This window comes from Myodes glareolus, chromosome 4 (genome assembly GCF_982192425.1).
Source record: "Myodes glareolus chromosome 4, mMyoGla1.1, whole genome shotgun sequence".
Lineage (NCBI taxonomy): Eukaryota > Metazoa > Chordata > Mammalia > Rodentia > Cricetidae > Myodes > Myodes glareolus.
In genome coordinates, this window is record NC_142029.1 from 1,538,136 (window position 1) to 1,556,531 (window position 18,396).

General features: G+C 41.2%; 1 protein-coding gene across 2 annotated transcripts in view; it reads right to left on the reverse strand.

The window, feature by feature from the left end:
• The window catches only part of Topaz1 (testis and ovary specific TOPAZ 1), a 71,730-nt gene that overhangs the window by 44,419 nt on the left and 8,915 nt on the right, over nucleotides 1–18,396 (reverse strand). For both annotated transcript variants that reach the window (XM_048424107.3, XM_048424105.3), the window contains exons 3-5: nucleotides 9,911–9,975; nucleotides 8,787–8,911; nucleotides 2,067–2,128 (exon numbers count right to left, since the gene is read on the reverse strand). In XM_048424107.3, coding sequence (XP_048280064.2) covers nucleotides 2,067–2,128; nucleotides 8,787–8,911; nucleotides 9,911–9,975 — 252 coding nt within the window. The remainder of the gene's footprint in view (nucleotides 1–2,066; nucleotides 2,129–8,786; nucleotides 8,912–9,910; nucleotides 9,976–18,396) is intronic.

The following is an 18,396-nucleotide window of genomic DNA, read 5'->3' on the forward strand; positions in this document are numbered from 1 at the left end:
GGTGGTCTGGAAGAAAATGGCCCTATAGGCTCACAGGAAAGGCACTATTGGGAGGTGTGGCCTTGATGGAATAGATGTGGCCAGATTGTGGCAAGTGTGTCACTGGAGGTGGGCTCTGAGGTTTCAGAAGCTCAAACCAGGCCCAGTGGCACACTCGCTTTTCCTGCTGTCTGGCAATCCAGATGCAGAACTCTCAGCTCTGTCTCCAGCACCACATCTGCCTGTGCACTGCCATGCTTCCCACCACGATGATAATGGACTAAACCTCTGAACTGTAAATCAGCACAGTTAAATGTTTTCCTTTATTAAAAAGTACCATGGTTTTCTGGGTGGTGGTGGTGGCACATGCCTTTAATCTCAGCACTTGGGAGATAGGTGGATTTCTGTGAGTTCAAGGCCAGCCTGGCTTACAGAGTGAGTTTCAGGACAGCCAGGGCTACACAGTGAAATCCTGTCTAAAACCCCACCCCCCAACACACACAAAATGGTCACAGCGTCTCTTCACAGCAATTGCAACTTTAACTAAGACAGCCATAAAGCACGTTGGGCATCCACGGAATCTAACGCTCCTGCTCTGTCCTCTGTAATAGTAGTTGTCAGCCGTGGGCTTCCATCTGGTGAATTCTTATTGAACACAGACTGATGTTGGGTCCCAGCCCGAGTTCCTGGTTCAGTAGGTCTGGGTAGGACCCTACAACTGCATTTCTGACAAGTTCTCATATGCTACTGCTGGTCTGAAGAGCCACATATGCACATCTTAGCCTGAACATAAATGGATGTTTATGACTTGAGTGTGCCTTGTGACAGCAGCTAAATAAGGGTGGAATATAGTGGTATGTTATTTGTATTTTAATAAATAAATCTTGCCTGAAGACCAAAGGCAAAGCTAAAGCCATTAGAAAAGACTTACCTCTACCAAGGCTCGGCGACTACAAACTAAACAGCCTAAGCCTCTCCCTCCTTCCATTTTATATTTCCTCTAGTGTTGGGATTAAAGGCTGTGACTCCCTGGTACTGAGATTAAAGGTGTGAGCCACCACCACCTGGATTTATTTCTGCATTGATTTTGTGTATCTCAAAGTAGCCCTGAATTCACAGAGATCCATCTGCCTCTGTCTCCCAAATCCTAGGATTAAAGGTGCATGTCACCATTACCTGACCTCTAGTGTTGTGAAGAGACACCATGACCACAGCAACTCTTATAAAGAAACTTTTAATTGGGGTGGATCACTTACAGTTTCAGAAGTTCGGTCCATCATTATCATCATAATGTCATTATCATCATGACAGGGAACATGATGTCATGCAGGCAGATGTGCTGAAGCTGAGAGTATTACATGTTGCCAACAACAGGAAGTCAACTGACAGTCACACTGAGGGAAGCGTAAGCAAAAGAGACCTCAAAGCCCGCCCCCACAGTGACACACTTCCTCCAACAAGGCAACACCTCCTAACAGTGAGACTCCCTTTGGGGGCCATTTTCTTTCAAACCACTATAGTGACTTATAACAATCTGTAACTTCAGCTTTAAGGGAGCTGATGCCCTTTCCTGACTTTTGAGGACACCTGCGCACGCGCGCGCGCACACACACACACACACACATAATTAAAAATAAAATATTTTTAAAATAGTGGTAAATTCAATAGAAAGGGCTACATGACTTCATGAAAGTCATAATGGCTAAATCAACAAGTGTCTCATGTGAATTCAGTACCCAGTGCTAGGAGAATGCACCTGCCATCACGCACAAACCGCCCCATCTGTGCATCACCTAAACCACCTTCCTATAGTAATATATTATTTGTGTTTAAATAAATAAATCTTGCCTGAAGATCAGAGGCAAAACACAGACATGCATGCAAACTCACATATGTGCAGCTACACAGTGCAAACATACACACCTATGCAAAGAATAAGAGTAGCCCCACTTTACTACCAGTTTTAAAGTAACTTAAATTACCTTTACATCTGGCAACAACTGGCACACTAATTAGACCATATCCATTGCACAGCTTGTGGCATACTAGCCAATGATGCGCAACAGATTTAAAGTCGTATTACAGACCTGCAAACCTCCTGAGGACTCTCTCGTTCTTCTTTACCTGCTGCCTTGTCTGAAGTGCTGCGCTGTGAAGAGATCACAGTTGAGGAAGCAGACATGAGTATTCTGTGATACACTGAAACCATGAGGCCTGCCAGCCTTATTAGAGCTGTGGGGTAGAATTTAACTAGTAGATGCCTGAAGACAGCTTTATTTTAAATAATTTAAAACGCGCAACGCTCAACAATTACTTAAGATCGTTTTCTGCTGCTGGACGTGCTGGCACACACCCGGATTCCCCCAGTAGAGGCAGGAGGATGAGAAATTGTGCAAGGCCATGAGTTTGAGGTCAGCCCAGGCTAGATGAGACCTTGTCTCAAACAAACAACACCACAAAAATTGAATACATTATTGAGTAGAAAACTTGAGAGTGTGGCTCACTGTTAGATCACCCGTGCAGCAAACATGAGGCCCTCTGTTGAGAACCACAAAACAAAATAAAATATCCACAACACCAAGTGGAAAGACATGCCATGTCCCCAGAAGAAAATGTGGAAGATAAAAAGCTAATTCTCCAGGTGCTTCACTGAAAATCATTTTCAGCATGAGTCTGATGTATCTTAGAACACATGAAAAGGAATCAGAAGTGCTTTAAATTTGTAACATGTCTTAGTATGTTTTAGACAAAGTTTTTCTTACTGCTTCTCTTTTCCAAATGACTGACAGTATGCTAAGGAAGCATGCACTAAGTACCAGTGGAAAAAAGGAGTTTAATTCTGATAAGGCTGTAATTAAATGCACTGGTTCTTCTTCCAGAGGACCTGGATTTGATTCCCAGCATCTACATGGCAGCTCACAATCATCTGTATGTAACTCCAGTTCCAGCGAATCCAATATCCATTTCTACTCTCCAAAGGCACTGAAAACCCTAACCACAGATTTCAACTGCAGGGAAGTAAAGTGGAAGCTACTACACAGCCCAGCAAAGGGTAGCCCACTTATCCAGGAGACATCAAAACTTAGGTGCACATAAACCCTACACAGGGAGGTCTGTAGCCAATAACTATATTTGTAATATCCCAAACTGAAGCCACTCAGATGTCCATCAACAAATGAATAGTTCTCTAACTGTGGTACCCATACTGTGGAGTACTGCTGAGGGGTAAAATATCAATTTACTGATGTATGGAACAATCTGAATGAATAATCCTCAAGGTGATGACAAGTTACATGATTCCATTTACGTAACACTCTTTTATTTATATTTTTTGAGACATTATTTGGGTTTCATTGTATAGCCCTGTCTGTTCTAGAACTAGCTTTACAGACCAGGCTGGCTTTGAACTCAAAGAAACTGGCCTCAAACTCACAGAGATAGTAACATTCTTGAAATGGCAAAATTGTAGAAATGGAAACAGTGCTTGTTAAAGTTCGTAAGGGCTAGCTGCAGGAAAGAAGTAGGTATGACTACAAGGGGCGCAATATGAAGGGCAGCTTGATAAGATGGATGTTCTGTAGTTCACCTGCATTACTGTCAACAGACAGATAAAGGCCAGGTCTTCCCGAATAAGATACTAATGTCCCAAAGCTGCCACACTGTGCTACAGTTCCGCAGCATGCCACCAGGAGAAGCTAGGTAAAAGTACATTCTACGTACTCTTTTTAGCACTGCTCATGAATCCACAATTACTATTTTAAGTAGGATGCTGCTAAAGCAGATTTATGGTGAATTAACAATACTAAATACCTTAATCATTAGATGATGTTTCAAGCCAATGGCCTCACCAATGGTGGCACACACCTTAAATTCCAGCACTCAGAAGGCTGAGGTAGGCAAATCTCTGAGTTTGAGGCCAACCTGGTCTACAGTATGAGATCCAGAACAGCTAGGACTACACAGAGAAACCTTGTCTTGAAAAAAGAAACCAAAATAAATAAAATAAAAGTAACTAAAGGACTGGAGAGATGGTTCAGTAGTTAGGAGCATTTGTTGCTCTTGTAGAGGACCTGGGTTCAGTTCCCAGAACCCATGTGGCAGCTCCTAACGAGCTGTAACTCTGGGGCAGTGGCTCTTCCCTGAGAATCTCTCCCCCTTTTCACAATCATCTGTACTTCTCTTACTGTCATCTGGGGAACTAATGCCCTTTTCTAGCCTTCACAGGTGCCAAACGTGGACATATTACACATTACATACAAGCAGGATAAAATTAAATAAAAAGAAGTCTTTAAAAAACTGTAAAACAGCACATTAAATTCAAAAGTAAGCAGAAAAAAGTGAAAGACATAAATCAGAGTTAAGCAGGTAACAAAAAAGCAAAAGAGAATCAGTAAAATCAAAAGCAGGTTCTTTGAAAATTATGACAGTTAACAGTTCCCTAGCCTAGAGTTCAGTGATACAGAGGAGCTGGAGTCGACAGCCTGCAGCTGCCTCCTTTTGTAAATGAAACCATATGTGAACACAGCAGCCTACATTGTCTATGGCTTCCTCTGTGCTATGGTGGAGTTAAGTAGATGCTACAGTGATCCAATGGCCCACAAAGTCATATAGTACCATCTGGGTCCATAAAAGGAAAAAGTTCTCTGTTGGCAGAGTTGTGGAACTGTTGAGTGTGACCTCAGAAAAGATCACTGACACTTGACTTGGTCCCCTCATTTGTAAAAGGAAATTACAGTACAAATCTCATGTACAGTGAAGGGAAACTCAACAAGGGTGAGTTATCCACATACTACATATTTAAAGGACTGCCCCTTGTCCTGATTCTGGTAGATAACCTCTAAGCTCTTCGAATGTCTTCCCATGTAAGTGTCTGTTTATTTGGAATTCTGGGACCATGCCAGACAGTGTATGCCAATAGTACGATTTATTTTAGTGACCTTGGGTCATGCAATTGATATTAACTTGACCTTTGTTAGGGTTAAAGCCCAAAGGACTAAGCACAGTCCAGCCTTTGTGACTGATTCTAATAGAAACTCCAACACTCAGCTCAGGTAAGCATCTCTGGTTGGCAATATTCTTGTGCTATGCCACACACACACACACACACGTACGCATGCACACACACACGCATTAAAGAGAATGCTGGGGACTCTGCCTGAGAGCATCTTCCCTTTGTGATTTATTGTTTCACTGCCATCAATGTAACCATGGGTAACAGTTTTGCTGACCTCTGTGAGTTCTTATTGGCACGTCACTGACCCTAAGGGCATTCTTGGGGAACTCCAAGTGCCTCATAACATCCCATGGATAATCTAGGACAATCCCTGTGAGGTGTTGAAACACTGTTAACAGTGACCAGCTAGCATTTAATAATGGCACCATGTGTTGTCTGTCCAACTGTTAACCAAGCACTTCATGGACTTTTCCTTCTGTTTCTAGAGCACACCCAGTTCTCACTCATCCCCATTCATTCAGCAGTTATCAGCCTCTGCTCTCCCAGCATTACACAAAATGGACAAAAATTCTTGTCTTTTTGGGGTTTTATCCTAGCAGGAGGGGAAAGACAAACAAAGTGCACACATGTATTCAGGTGGGCGTACATGGTCTGTAAACATAAAACACTCTGAGACCTGAAATTCTGTTAGTGCCAAAACAATGCTCCAATATTCTGGGAGGATTTCAGAGTTTGGATTTCTTATTACACAAACATTCTAAGGCTGTACATGGTGGTATCATCTCAGAGACGAAGAAGACTGCCCAGTCTGAGAAGAGCTGGACTACAAAGTAAGACACTATTTCAAAACAAAGCCTACCCCAAATTAAAATACAGAAATTCTGAAATCTGATACTTCTGGATTTATGCACTTCAAATAGGGATACTCCACCTGTAGTATATGCTAGGTCAAGAGAACCACAAGAAGGTGGGGTATGGGAACAGGGGAACACTGCAATTTTGGGTTTTACCCAACAAAGGTTCCTCCTGAGAACAGCAGTAAGACAGAGCCTGAAGGAAACAGGAGCATTAGCCGTTTCATGTTCGAGAGGAAGAATACTCCAGGAAGACAAGATTGCATGGATGGGGTCTTGGAGCATGCCTCAAAAACAAGTCTGGAGAGTGGTCAGAGATAAATGCAGAAGGAACATCAGGGAGATCTGAGGTGATGAACGGAGGAGGGCTCTGGGACAGACAGAGCGAGCCATGTGGTCATCACAACAGGGCAGACATAGAGCGAGCCATGTGGTCATCACAACAAGGCAGACATAGAGCGAGTCATGTGGTCATGTGGTCATCACAACAGGGCAGACATAGAGAGAGCCGTCAGAAAGAATAACATCAGAAGCTTCTGGAGAGTCTAGGGCAGAAGAAATAATGACACAAGGAAGCCTATGCTGTTCTGAGAATTCCTTCTAAGAGGGCAAGGTTAGAAACAGGCTAGGAGGCGACTGTAATCATTTGTACAGTACGAACATGGACCTGTGCAGTGCTGACAGGGTGGTAAAGCAGACAGTCTCCAGATATCATGTGAAGACAGGACCAGCAGCACCTCCATGTAGTCTGTATATGGAGTGAGGATACAAGTCAAGAAAGCTAAAATTTTGAGACTGGGTAACTGAGAAAGATGGTGCTGTCATTAACACAGATGGAGGACAGGATGGGAGCTGGTTTGTGGTGTGGGGGCAGGGGAGGTATAACTGAGGAACTTTTGTTTTTAGCTGTGTTAAGTTTTAAATGCCTAAGTGGGCATCTTAGTGATGAGAGAAGTTTGCGTTAATAATAAAAATGTGAGGGAGTTAGCATGTGCATGTGGTGATATTTTGTTTGTGCTCTAACAAATAAAGCTTCCCTGGAGATCAGAGGGTAGAGCTAGCCACCAGGTAACCAGAGAGGCGATGGTGGCTCATACTTTTGATCCCAGCACTTGAGATCTCATGCCTTTGATCCCAGTACTCAGGAGGCACATGCCTTTAATCCCAGCACTAGGGAGGTAAAAACAGAAACATAAGGCTGGTGGAGACAGGATCTTGGCCATTCAGACTGAGGATCTATAGAGGCAGGAGCTTAGCCCCTTCCGTCTGGGGATCTGGCAGGGGTAAGAAGTCTCTCTAGTGGATGGCTCCTTTACTTCTCTGATATTTCAGCATTAACCCCAATATCTGACTCTGGGTTTTTATTATTAAGACCAATGAGAATTTGTGTTACATAAAGATTTATGGAATAAACTTGGATGGCACTATGCAAGAGAGCGAATCTAGGCAGAAAAATCACTCTAATGTGCAGAGGTCAGGGAGACTGAGAAAACAAAAACCAAAAATGGTGTAGGAGGTTCTTCTGTTTGTATGTTGCTTTCATTGGTTGAATAGAGAGACTGCCTTGGCCTTTTGATAGGGCAGCCCTTAAGTGGGCAGAGTAGACAGAACAGAATGCTGGGAAGAAGGGAAGTGTGGCAGACACCATGATTTTCCTGCCCAAGATGGACGCTGGTTAGACTCACACTGGTAAGCCACAGTCAAGTGGCGATACACATTAACAGAAATGGGTTAATTAAGATGTAAGAGTTAGCCAGTAAGAGGCTAGAGCTAATGGGCCAGTGTTTTAATTAATACAATTTCGGTATGGTTATTTCAGGGGTTACGCTAGCCAGGTGGTGGAACATGGCCCGCTCCCCCTCCTACTACACAAAAACACCCAAACTGAAAGGTGGCAGACAGAGACAGAATAAAGCAAACAAATACACTCATTCTGGAAACCATGTGGAAAAGGCTTCAAAGGAGGTGGGAGATGAGGATGAAGACACAGACAGACCCTTTGCAAGCTGGAGGTTATGAATACAGAATAAACAACCTGAGAAGCAGAACCACACATCGGAGGGGTGGTAACTATGAAAGGTTTTGTTCTATTTAAAGATGAGAAAAGAGTATGTTTATATTTTAGTGAAAAAGATTTAACAGTGGAGAAAGAGGAGCTACACCTGGAGAGTGCACCCACCATACTGGGAGGGAAGCTGGATCTTAGGAGGGTGTAGGCGGGTGGTCTGATGTACTGGTGGCAGCTGACAGTGTTCTTTCCCATTAACTTTGTTTCTTGGTGAAGAAAAAGGAAGCAATGTGGTTAGCTTTGCAGATGAGTGAAGAGCATTTCAAGGGTTAAGGAGAAAGAGTATAAAATAGTTGTTCAGGAATAAATTACATTGTGCAAAAGAGTTAGGGAATCACCAACATTATCGGCAGAACTTTTTTTTCAGTGCCGGGGAAAAGCATGGTGCCCTGCAAATCCTAGACTAACACTTTGTCACTGAGCTTCATTCCCTGTCTTAGATAGAATATTTAATTAAAGTCTAATATCAAAGATTTTTCCTAGCATATAAAAGCAGTAAATTTCAAGACCAGTTTATGCTTACCTACAATTCCTACGCCTTCTACATTTGTAGATACGTAACTGATGCTGACTTTCATGGCCCATAGGTACTATCATATTAAAAAGTTTCAGGGAACATCAGATAATATTCAATACTGAGGCAGGAGAATATATATCATTTTATTTAAAGGTCTTATGTAGTTTATGGCAACTTTAGGATATGAAGAAGCTCATATAATTATGCATCACATTCTACTTCTCTCAAGAATTTGTTTAGATTGTGCTTACACAGAGCACCAAGAGACCGGTCACCCGACCAGAATGAAGGGCACTCCTACTGAGTGAGAGTATTTGGTCTGTCTCTTCACAGCACTGCTGAGATGGCTTTCTGTGTTAGCCATCTATATACTTATGAACACGACACAGGCAAATACAAAAGATTCTCTGGTACCTTTGCATCCGAGTCGGAAGCTCTCGCTTGTTCACTGAGGACTCCCAGGTTTTCACTTACAACAGTTTCCTCAGTGGCTTCCAGGGAGATGGCTGCACCTTTAGGGTCATGCTGCGGCTCCTTTGCTGAAGAGAAACATCATCCAACCACACAAACTTTAAACAACCAAAGACTGTGCCATAAACCCCAGAATTCAGAAGCATTCAAGTTCTAACGTAACAAGCACCAAGGTAGAACTTCAGCAAATTATGTAGCTTCCTACTCATTACCAAAATAACTGCATTGTATGGGAGAAAATGAATGGACAATGTGATATTTAAGAATCTTTCTTATGTCCCAGACATTTAAAAGTATTTTTACTGACACGTGCCTTTAATCTTAGAACTTGGAGGCAGGAACAGGCAGAGTTTCAGGTCAGCCAGAACTACATAGTGGGACCCTGTCACACATAAACAAACTCTACCCTGACTGACCTTTATTTATTTTTGAGAAGGCTTTCTGTATGTAACCACGGCTGTCCTAGAACTTACGATAAAAACCAGGCTGGTCTCAAACTCACAAAAATCCACTTGCCTCTGTCTCCTGAGTGCTGAGATTAAAGGTGTGCACCACCACACCTAGCTATTTACATTTCATGTACACACTCATGGTCACTGCAGAAACCGAGGACAACTTACAAGGCCAGGTTTGGCAGCAAGTACCTTTACCTATGAAGCCATCTTACTGGCCCTAAAAATACTTCTAAAACTCAAAAGTCAAATAGAAGTTAACATCTACATTGTTGTGACTCAGGCATTTACAATTATGATTAGCTGTTAGTTTTTAATGACCAATTTAGGATCTGATAAAGTTAAAACATATATTTCAATTTCAAAGAAGTCTGGAAGACTCCAGAGGTCAACTACCTATCTTTTGTAGAGAATGCATAACACTGAATAATTAAATGGAAACTATCTCAAAATATGATCTGCCAACTCATCAGTTAAATGGAAGAAATCTGACAAACTCTGTGTCATTTGTTTGCGGATGTTAAGAAGTTCCATTTTAATGAAGTCACTGAGTAGGCCTGAATTGAGACATACAGATATTATAATACCAAACAGTCTTCAAGCATCAAATTTTACCTGATGATAAGGAGGGACAGATGTCCAGTTTCTGCAATCCAGGGTCCAGCAAGGCAATTTCTTTGCTACAAAGCAAACAAAACTCAAACGTTGTACCAGGTTTCAGCAGAACTACTCAATCATGAAAGCACAGTGTAACATTTTCTCCTGTGGGCTGAGGGGATCCGGAGAGGTGAGTAAGTGGTCACATGGCTGGACAGCCTGAAGTGCCACTCTCTGGGACACTCCCTGGGGACTGAATCCAGACCCCCTCCAATTCCCTAAGCTTTTCTGGCCATCCAGCTGGGTGTTCCCTGCTGCAGGCTTTCTTTACCCCATTCCACCCAGGCCCCCAAGCCCACCTTTTCATCTGCAAGGTCCTTGGATTCCCCCAACACAGCCTGTTCCAGTGCTGAAGGGACCTAAGAGAGGGCAGACCAAGAAAAACTCCCAAGTACTCAGTCAGCCACAGCAAAGACTGGACCAAGAAGCCAAGACTCTGCTGGCCTCATCTGAAGGAAGAGATGGGCAGGCGCCAATGCAAGAATTCCTCCAACATCCTGTAAAGCAACATGGTAACACCAGAATCCAGAGAACACGCAACAGGAAGACTTGAACATCCTAACCCAGAAGAAATAGAAGAAATAGACTTTAAACGTAACATTATGAAAATGATGGAGACCCTTAAACAGGAAGTGAAAAACTCCCTTAAAGAAATGGAAGAGAAGACAAACAAAAGTTAGAAGAAATTAAAAAAAATCCCTCAAAGATACCCAAGAAAAAGCAATCAAACAGGTAAAGGAAACAGTTCAAGGCTTGACGACCAAATGGAGGTAATAAAGAAAACATGAACAGAGGGATGGCTGGATATAGAAAATCTGGGTAAATGAACAGGAACTACAGAGACAAGTATAACCAACAGAATATAAGAGATAGAAGAAAGAATCTCAGGGGCTGAAGATACTATAGAGGAAATAGACTCATTGATCAAAGAAAACATTAAATCCAACAAATTCTTAACACAAAACATCCAGGAAATCTGGGACACCATGAAAAGACCAAACCTAAGAATAAAAGTGGTAGAAGAAGGAGAACTCCAGCTCAAAGGCACAGAAAATATATTCAACAAAATTATAGAAGAAAACTTTCCCAACCTAAAGAAGGATATCCCTATGAAGGTACAAGAAGCTTACAGAACACCAAACAGTCTAGATAAAAAAAATCCCCTTGCCATATAATAATCAAAACACAAAACATACAGAATAAAGAAATAATATTAAGAGCTGCAAAGGAAAAAGGTCAAGTAACATATAAAGGTAAACCTATCAGAATTACACCTGACTTCTCAAATGGAAACCATGAAAGCAGAAGGTCCTGGATAGATGTGCTGCAGAAACTAAGAGACCATGGATGCAAGCCCAGACTACTATACCCAGCAAAGCTTGCATTCACTATCGATGGAGAAAACAAGATATTCCATGATAAAAACAGATTTAAACAATACGCATCCTAAATCCAGCCTTACAGAAAGCACTAGAAGGAAAACCTCAACCCAAGGAAACCAACAACACCCACAATAACACAGACATCTGATAACCCTCCACCAACACAACTCAAAGAAGGGAAACACATAAACACTATCACCAAAAAATAATTGGAGTTAACAACCACTGGTTATTAATATCACTTAGTATCAATGAACTCAATTCACCTATAAAAAGGCACAGGTTAAGAGAATGGATACAAAAACAGGATCCAGCATTATGCTGTATACAAGAAATACACCTCAACCTCAAAGACAGACACTATCTCAGAGTAAAGGATTGGGAAAAGGTTTTCTAATCAAATGGACCTAAGAAACAAGCGGGTGTGACTACCCTAATATCTAACAAAATTGATTTAAAACTAAAATCAATCAGAAGAGATGAAAAAGGACACTTTATACTCATAATAGGAACAATTAATCAAGATGAAGTCTCAATCCTGAATATCTATACCCCTAATATAAAAGCACACACATATGTAAAAGAAACATTACTAGAACTCAAATCACACATCAAACCCCATACACTAATAGTAGGAGATTTCAACACTCCTCTCTCACCAATGGACAGGTCAAACAGGCAGAAACTTAACAGAGAAATAAGAGAATAGATGTAATGAATCAAATGGACTTAACAGACATCTATAGAACATTCCACCCAAACAGGAAAGAATATGCCTTCTTCTCAGCACCTCATGGAACCTTCTCGAAAATTGATCACATTCTCGGTAACAAAGCAAACATCTTGATACAAAAAAAAAATTGGAGTAATCCACTGTGTCTTATTGGATCACCATGGAGTAAAGTTAGAATTTAACAACAATACCACCCCCAGAAAGTCTACAAACTCATGGAAACTGAACAGTCAACTACTGAACCACCCCTGGATCAAGGAAGATGTAAAGTCTTCCTTGAATTCAATGAAAATGAAGACACAACATAACCAAGCCTATGGGACACTATGAAAGTAGTGCTAAGAGGAAAGTTTATAGCACTAAGTGCCCACATAAAGAAAACAGAGAAAGCTCACAACAGAGACTTGACAGCACACCTGAAAGCTCTAGAAAAAAAAAAGGAAGCAGACTCACCCAGGAGGAGTAGAAGACTGGAAATAATCAAACTGGGAGTAGAAGACTGGAAATAATCAAACTGAGGGCTGAAATCAACAAAATGGAAACACAGAAAACAATCCAAAGAATCAATGTAACAAAGAGCTGGTTCTTTGAGAAAAATCAACAAGATTGGCAAACCCCTATACAAACTAATCAAAAGGCAGAGAGAGAACACTCAAATTAACAAGATCAGAAATGAAAAGGGGGACATAACAACAGACACTGAGGAAATTCCTAGAATCATTAGGTCTTACTACAAAAGCCTGTACTCCACAAAATTGAAAAATGCAAAAGAAATGGATATACCAAAATTAAATCAAGACCAGGTGAACAATTTAAATAGACCTATAAGTTATGAGGAAATAGAAGCTGTCATCAAAAACCTCCCAATCAAAAAAAGCCCAGGGCCGGATGGCTTTAGTGCAGAATTCTACCATAACTCCCAAGAGCTAATACCTATATTCCTTAATGTGTTTCACATAATAGAAACAGAAGAGGCATTGCCAAACTCTTTTTATGAAGCTACAGTTACCCTGATATCAAAACCACACAAAGACTCAACCAAGAAAGAGAATTACAGACCAATCTCATTCATGAACATCGATGCAAAAATTCTCAATAAAATAGTGGCAAACTGAATCCAAGAACACATCAAAAAAAAATCATCCATTATGATCAATTAAGCTTCATCCCAGAGATGCAGGGCTGGTTCAACATACAAAGATCTATCAGTGTAATCATATTATAAATAAACTGAAAGAAAAAACCATATGATCATTTCATTAGATGTTGAAAAAGCATTTGACAAAATTCAACACTCCTTTATAATAAAGGTCTTGGAGAGATTAAGAATACAAGGGTCATATTTAAATATAATAAAAGCAATATATAGCAAGCCGACAGCTAACATCAAATTAAATGGAGAAAAACTCAAAGCGATTCCACTAAAATCAGGATCAAGACAAGGCTGTCTACTTTCTCCACATCTCTTCAACACAGTGCTTGAAGTTCTAGTAATAGCAATAAGACAACATAAGGAGATCAAGGGGATTTGAATTGGAAAGGAAGAAGTTAAACTTTTGTTATTTGCAGATGATATGATAGTGTACATAAGTGACCCCAAAAACTCTACCAGAGAACTCCTACAGCTGATAAATACCTTCAGTGATGTGGCAGGATACAAGATCAACTCAAAAAAATCAGCAGCCCTACTATACACAAAGGATAAAGAAGCAGAGAGGGAAATCAGAGAAACATCACCTTTTATAATAGCCACAAATAGCATAAAGTATCTTGGGGTAACACTAACGAAGGACATGAAAGACCTATTTGACAAGAACTTTAAGTCTTTGAAGAAAGAAATTGAAGAAGAAATTACCAGAAAATGGAAAGATCTCCCATGTTCTTGGATAGGAAGGATCAACAAAGTAAAAATGGCAATTCTACCAAAGCAATCTCTAGATTCAAGGCTATCCCGATCAAAATCGCAACAAAATTCTTCACAGACCTTGAGAGAACAATAATAAACTTTATATGGAAAAACAAAAACCCAGGATAGCCAAAACAATCCTATACAATAAAGGACCTTCCAGAGGCATTACCATCCCTGACATCAAACTCTACTACAGAGCTACAATAATGAAAACAGCTTGGTATTGGCATAAAAACAGAGATGTTGACCAATGGAATAGAATTGAAGACCCGGATATTAATCCACATACCTATGAACACCTGATTTTTGACAAAGAAGATAAAATTACACAATGGAAGAAAGAAAATATCTTTAACAAAAGATGTTGACATAACTGGATGTCATCCTGTAGAAGAATAAAAATAGATCCATATCTATCACCATGCACAAAACTCAAGTCCAAATGGATTAAAGACATCAATATAAATCTGACCACACTGAACCTGATAGAAAAGAAAGTGGGAAGTAACCTGTAATGCATGGGCACAGGAGACCACTTCCTGTGTATAACTCCAGTAGCACAGACAGTAAGAGCAACAATGAATAAATGAGACCTCCTGAAACTGAGAAGCTTCTGTAAAGCTTTTGTCTTAATGACAAAAAGGCAATCTACTGAATGGGAGAAGATCTTCACCAACCCCACAGCAGACAAAGGTCTGATCTCCAAAATATATAAAAAACTCAAGAAACTAGACATTAAAATTCTAAATAGCCCAATTAAAAAAAAATGGAGTACTGAACTGAACAGAGAACTCTCAACAGAAGAATTTCAAATCGCCAAAAGATACTTAAGGACATGTTGAACTTCCTTAGCTATCAGGGAAATGCAAATCAAAATAACTTTGAGATACCATCTTACACCTGTCAGAATGGCTAAAATCAAAAACACTAATGATAGCTTATGCTGGAGAGGATGTGGAGTAATGGGAACACTCATCCATTGCTGGTGAGAATACAAACTTGTGCAACCACTTTGGAAATCAGTGTGGCAGTTTCTCAGAAAATTGGGAGACAACCTACTTCAGGATCCAGCAATACCACTCTTGGGAATACACCCAAAAGATGCCCAATAATACTATAAAAACATTTGTTCAACTATGTTCATAGCAGCATTATTTGTAATAGCCAGAACCTGGAAACAACCTAGATGCCCCTCAACTGAAGAATGGATAAAGAAAGTGTGGCACATTTACACATTAGAGTACTACTCAGCAGTACAAAAGCAATGACATCTTGAATTTTGCATGCAAATAGATGGAAATAGAAAACACTATCCTGAGTGAGATAATCCAGACCCAAAAATATGAATATGGTATGTACTCACTCATTAGTGGATTCTGGCCATAAAGAAAGGACATTGAGCCTATAGTTCATGATCCTAGAAAAGCTAAGTAATAAGGTGAACCCAAAGAAAAACATACATAGATCCTCCTGGAACTTAGAAGCAGACAAGATCGCCAGGCAAAAGTTGGGAGCATGGGGGTGGTGGTGGGGTGGGGTGAAGTGGAGAGGGGAAGAGAGAGGGTTGGGGAGAGTTTGGGGAGTGAGATGGTTGAGATGGAGGAAGGACGGATAAAGGAGCAGGGAAGGAGATATCTTAATTGAGGGAGCCATTTTGGGGTTGGCAAGAGGCTTGGCCCTGGAGGGGTTTCCAGGAGTCCATGGGGAAGACCCCAGCTAGGACCCTGGGCAGCGAAGGAGAGGGTGCCTGAACTGGCCTTGTCCTGTATTCAGACTGATGACTATCTTGAATATCACCATAGAACCTTCGTCCGGCCAAGGATGGAGATAGAGACAGAGACCCACATTGGAGCACTGAACTGAGCTCCCAAGGTCCAGTTGAAGAGCAGAAGGAGGGAGAATATGAGCAAGGAAGTCAGGACCACGGGGGGTTGGTACACTCACTGAGACAGTGTGCCTGAGCTAATAGGAGCTCACCAAAGCCAGCAGGATTGGGACTGAATGAGCATGGGATAAACCTGGACTCTCCAACTGTGGCTGACAATTGGGGCAAACTGAGAAGCCAATGATAATGGCACTGGGATTTGTCTCTACTGCATGTATTGGCTTTTTGGGATCCTATTCTCTTCGGATGCACACCTTCCTAAGCCTGGATGGAGGAGGGAAGGCCTTGGACTTCCCACAGCGCAGGGTACTTTGCCTTCTCTCAGGACTGGAGGGGGAGAGGAAGGTGCGGGGGAGAGCGGAAGGGAAGTGGGAGGAGGGGAGGAAGTGGAAATTTTGATTGGAATTATTTATAAATTAATAAAAACATTAAAAAAATAAAACATGTGGCTTGCCCGTTTTTTAAAAAAAATTGCTCCTATGGTTGGTTAAGACAACAGGTTCTCCAGGACAGAGCAGTGGCTGGACTGGGGTTCAGAGACCAGCACATATGTCCAGGTTCTCGCTGGGCCACTGACTCACAAGGTGCTGCCATTGTTAGAAAGTGCTACCACCCAGCTGTGTTACTCAGGAAGGACCAGACAAAGGCACACAAAACTTTAAAAGGATTGTATCAATGCAAGAGAATATTTAGCTTCTACTCTCAAGCATGTGTATGTATATCTTGTTGCTAGTGTAAGAAACAAGACAGCTTGCCAAGTGCTTTAATCCCAGCACTCAGGAGGCAGAGGCAGGCGAATCTCTGAGTTTGAGGTCAGCTTGGCCTATAAAGTGAATTCCAGGACAGCCAGGGCTACACAGAGAAACCCTGTCTCAAAAAAAAACAAAACCAAAACCAAAACAAACAACCAATCAACCAAAAACCAAGGCAGCTTGAGTAGATTTTGAGGTTCTTGCTTTCTTTGCCTGTTTGCTACTGTGCCTAAGTGAAGTTTGTAATCTAAGGCTGAGACTCTGGACACTAGAGTTGGAGCACTCTGGGTTGCTGTTTCATTTATTGGATTTGTGGCAAAAGCTTAAACTTCTTTTCATTTAATCACACCAATAAATTAGAATAATACTCATAAGGTTACTATGAGGCTTAAATGGAATATTCTTATATCCAACAGGTTTCAGAAATCAAAACCACACATGGGAGATAGTCAAACATATATTCCATCTTTAAAATCCAGGCAAACTTAATACACGAGCACGCACACACACACACACACACACACACAGCACCATTTTCCCTCCAATACCACCAACTGCCTTAAAGTGATGGCAAACAACTCAGGCTGTCTTCGGGTGGCTGGAAGTCACTAAGGCTCTTTCAACTGTCAACAGCGGATCGATTTCTAGTTCAGAATATATTAAGGGGGTTCAGGAGTAGTAATTGGGCTCGTACCACAATAATCCAGAAGACAGTTGAGCTACTAAGAGTGAGAACAGAAATGAAGAGTCACAAGACAGTGAGAATACAGACTGAGAGAGATTGTATGATTCAACAGAGAACTACATGACATTTCCATAGTTTCTGCTTATCCATTCATTTGATGTGTGAAGTGAAAATTTTAGTTCTGCTCCGGTGGAGGAGGAAGAAAATCTGAAGGACATAAGGAGAAGGGGAGAGAGAGTTGAGGCTATTCTGAAGAACTGCAGAAATTCATCCTCTACCATAGTGCTACTCAAGTGGAATGATTCCCATATAGATTTTTTTTAAGACAATGTCTCACAATGTAGCCCTAAGTGGTCTTGGAATTTGCTATGTAGACCAGACTGATCTAGTAAGAGATCCATCTGCCTCTGTACTCCAGTACTGAGATTATAGGTGTGTGCCACCACTGCCCAGCTAAGAATTAAAATAAAATACAAAATATGAAACTGTATCCTTTGTAGTAAGAAAAACACCACAAACTTATACGCACTGGGTTGTAATGTTAAACATTACAGAAGGTAACTGGCAAAAAAATGTTTGAAGATGGCTGTTTTAGGATAATTACAAGCAAAGTCAAGTTTAAAGCTATTGTCCAATGAAAGTGGAGGGTGTGGTTAGGCATGGTGGCACACACCTTTAAAACTACTCAGGTCACAGAGGCAGGTGGCAGAAGTCTGAGGCCAGACTGGTCGGTAGGTGTTTTGCTTTGAGACAGGTCTCACTATGTATCCCTGGCCGGTCTCAGACTGATTATGGTGAGCATCATTTACCCCACGCGTTCACATTTTATCTCTAGATAGGACTGCCACCGATAAACCAGAGCAACTGTCCTTCAGAAAACAATGAGCATGAGCAGAGAAGTAACACAGTGTTGAAGTCACTGGGCTAGACCATCCCTAGCTTGGTGCCATACTGAGCAGTGCTAGGTCTTCTGATACAGTGAACTGTCACTAAAGTATAATACTGTTTACTGCAGCAAAGACAGCAAATAATGGTTTGTGTGATCATTATTTGTACTATCCCACCTACTAATTTGAAGAAAAATGATTAAAAATAAAA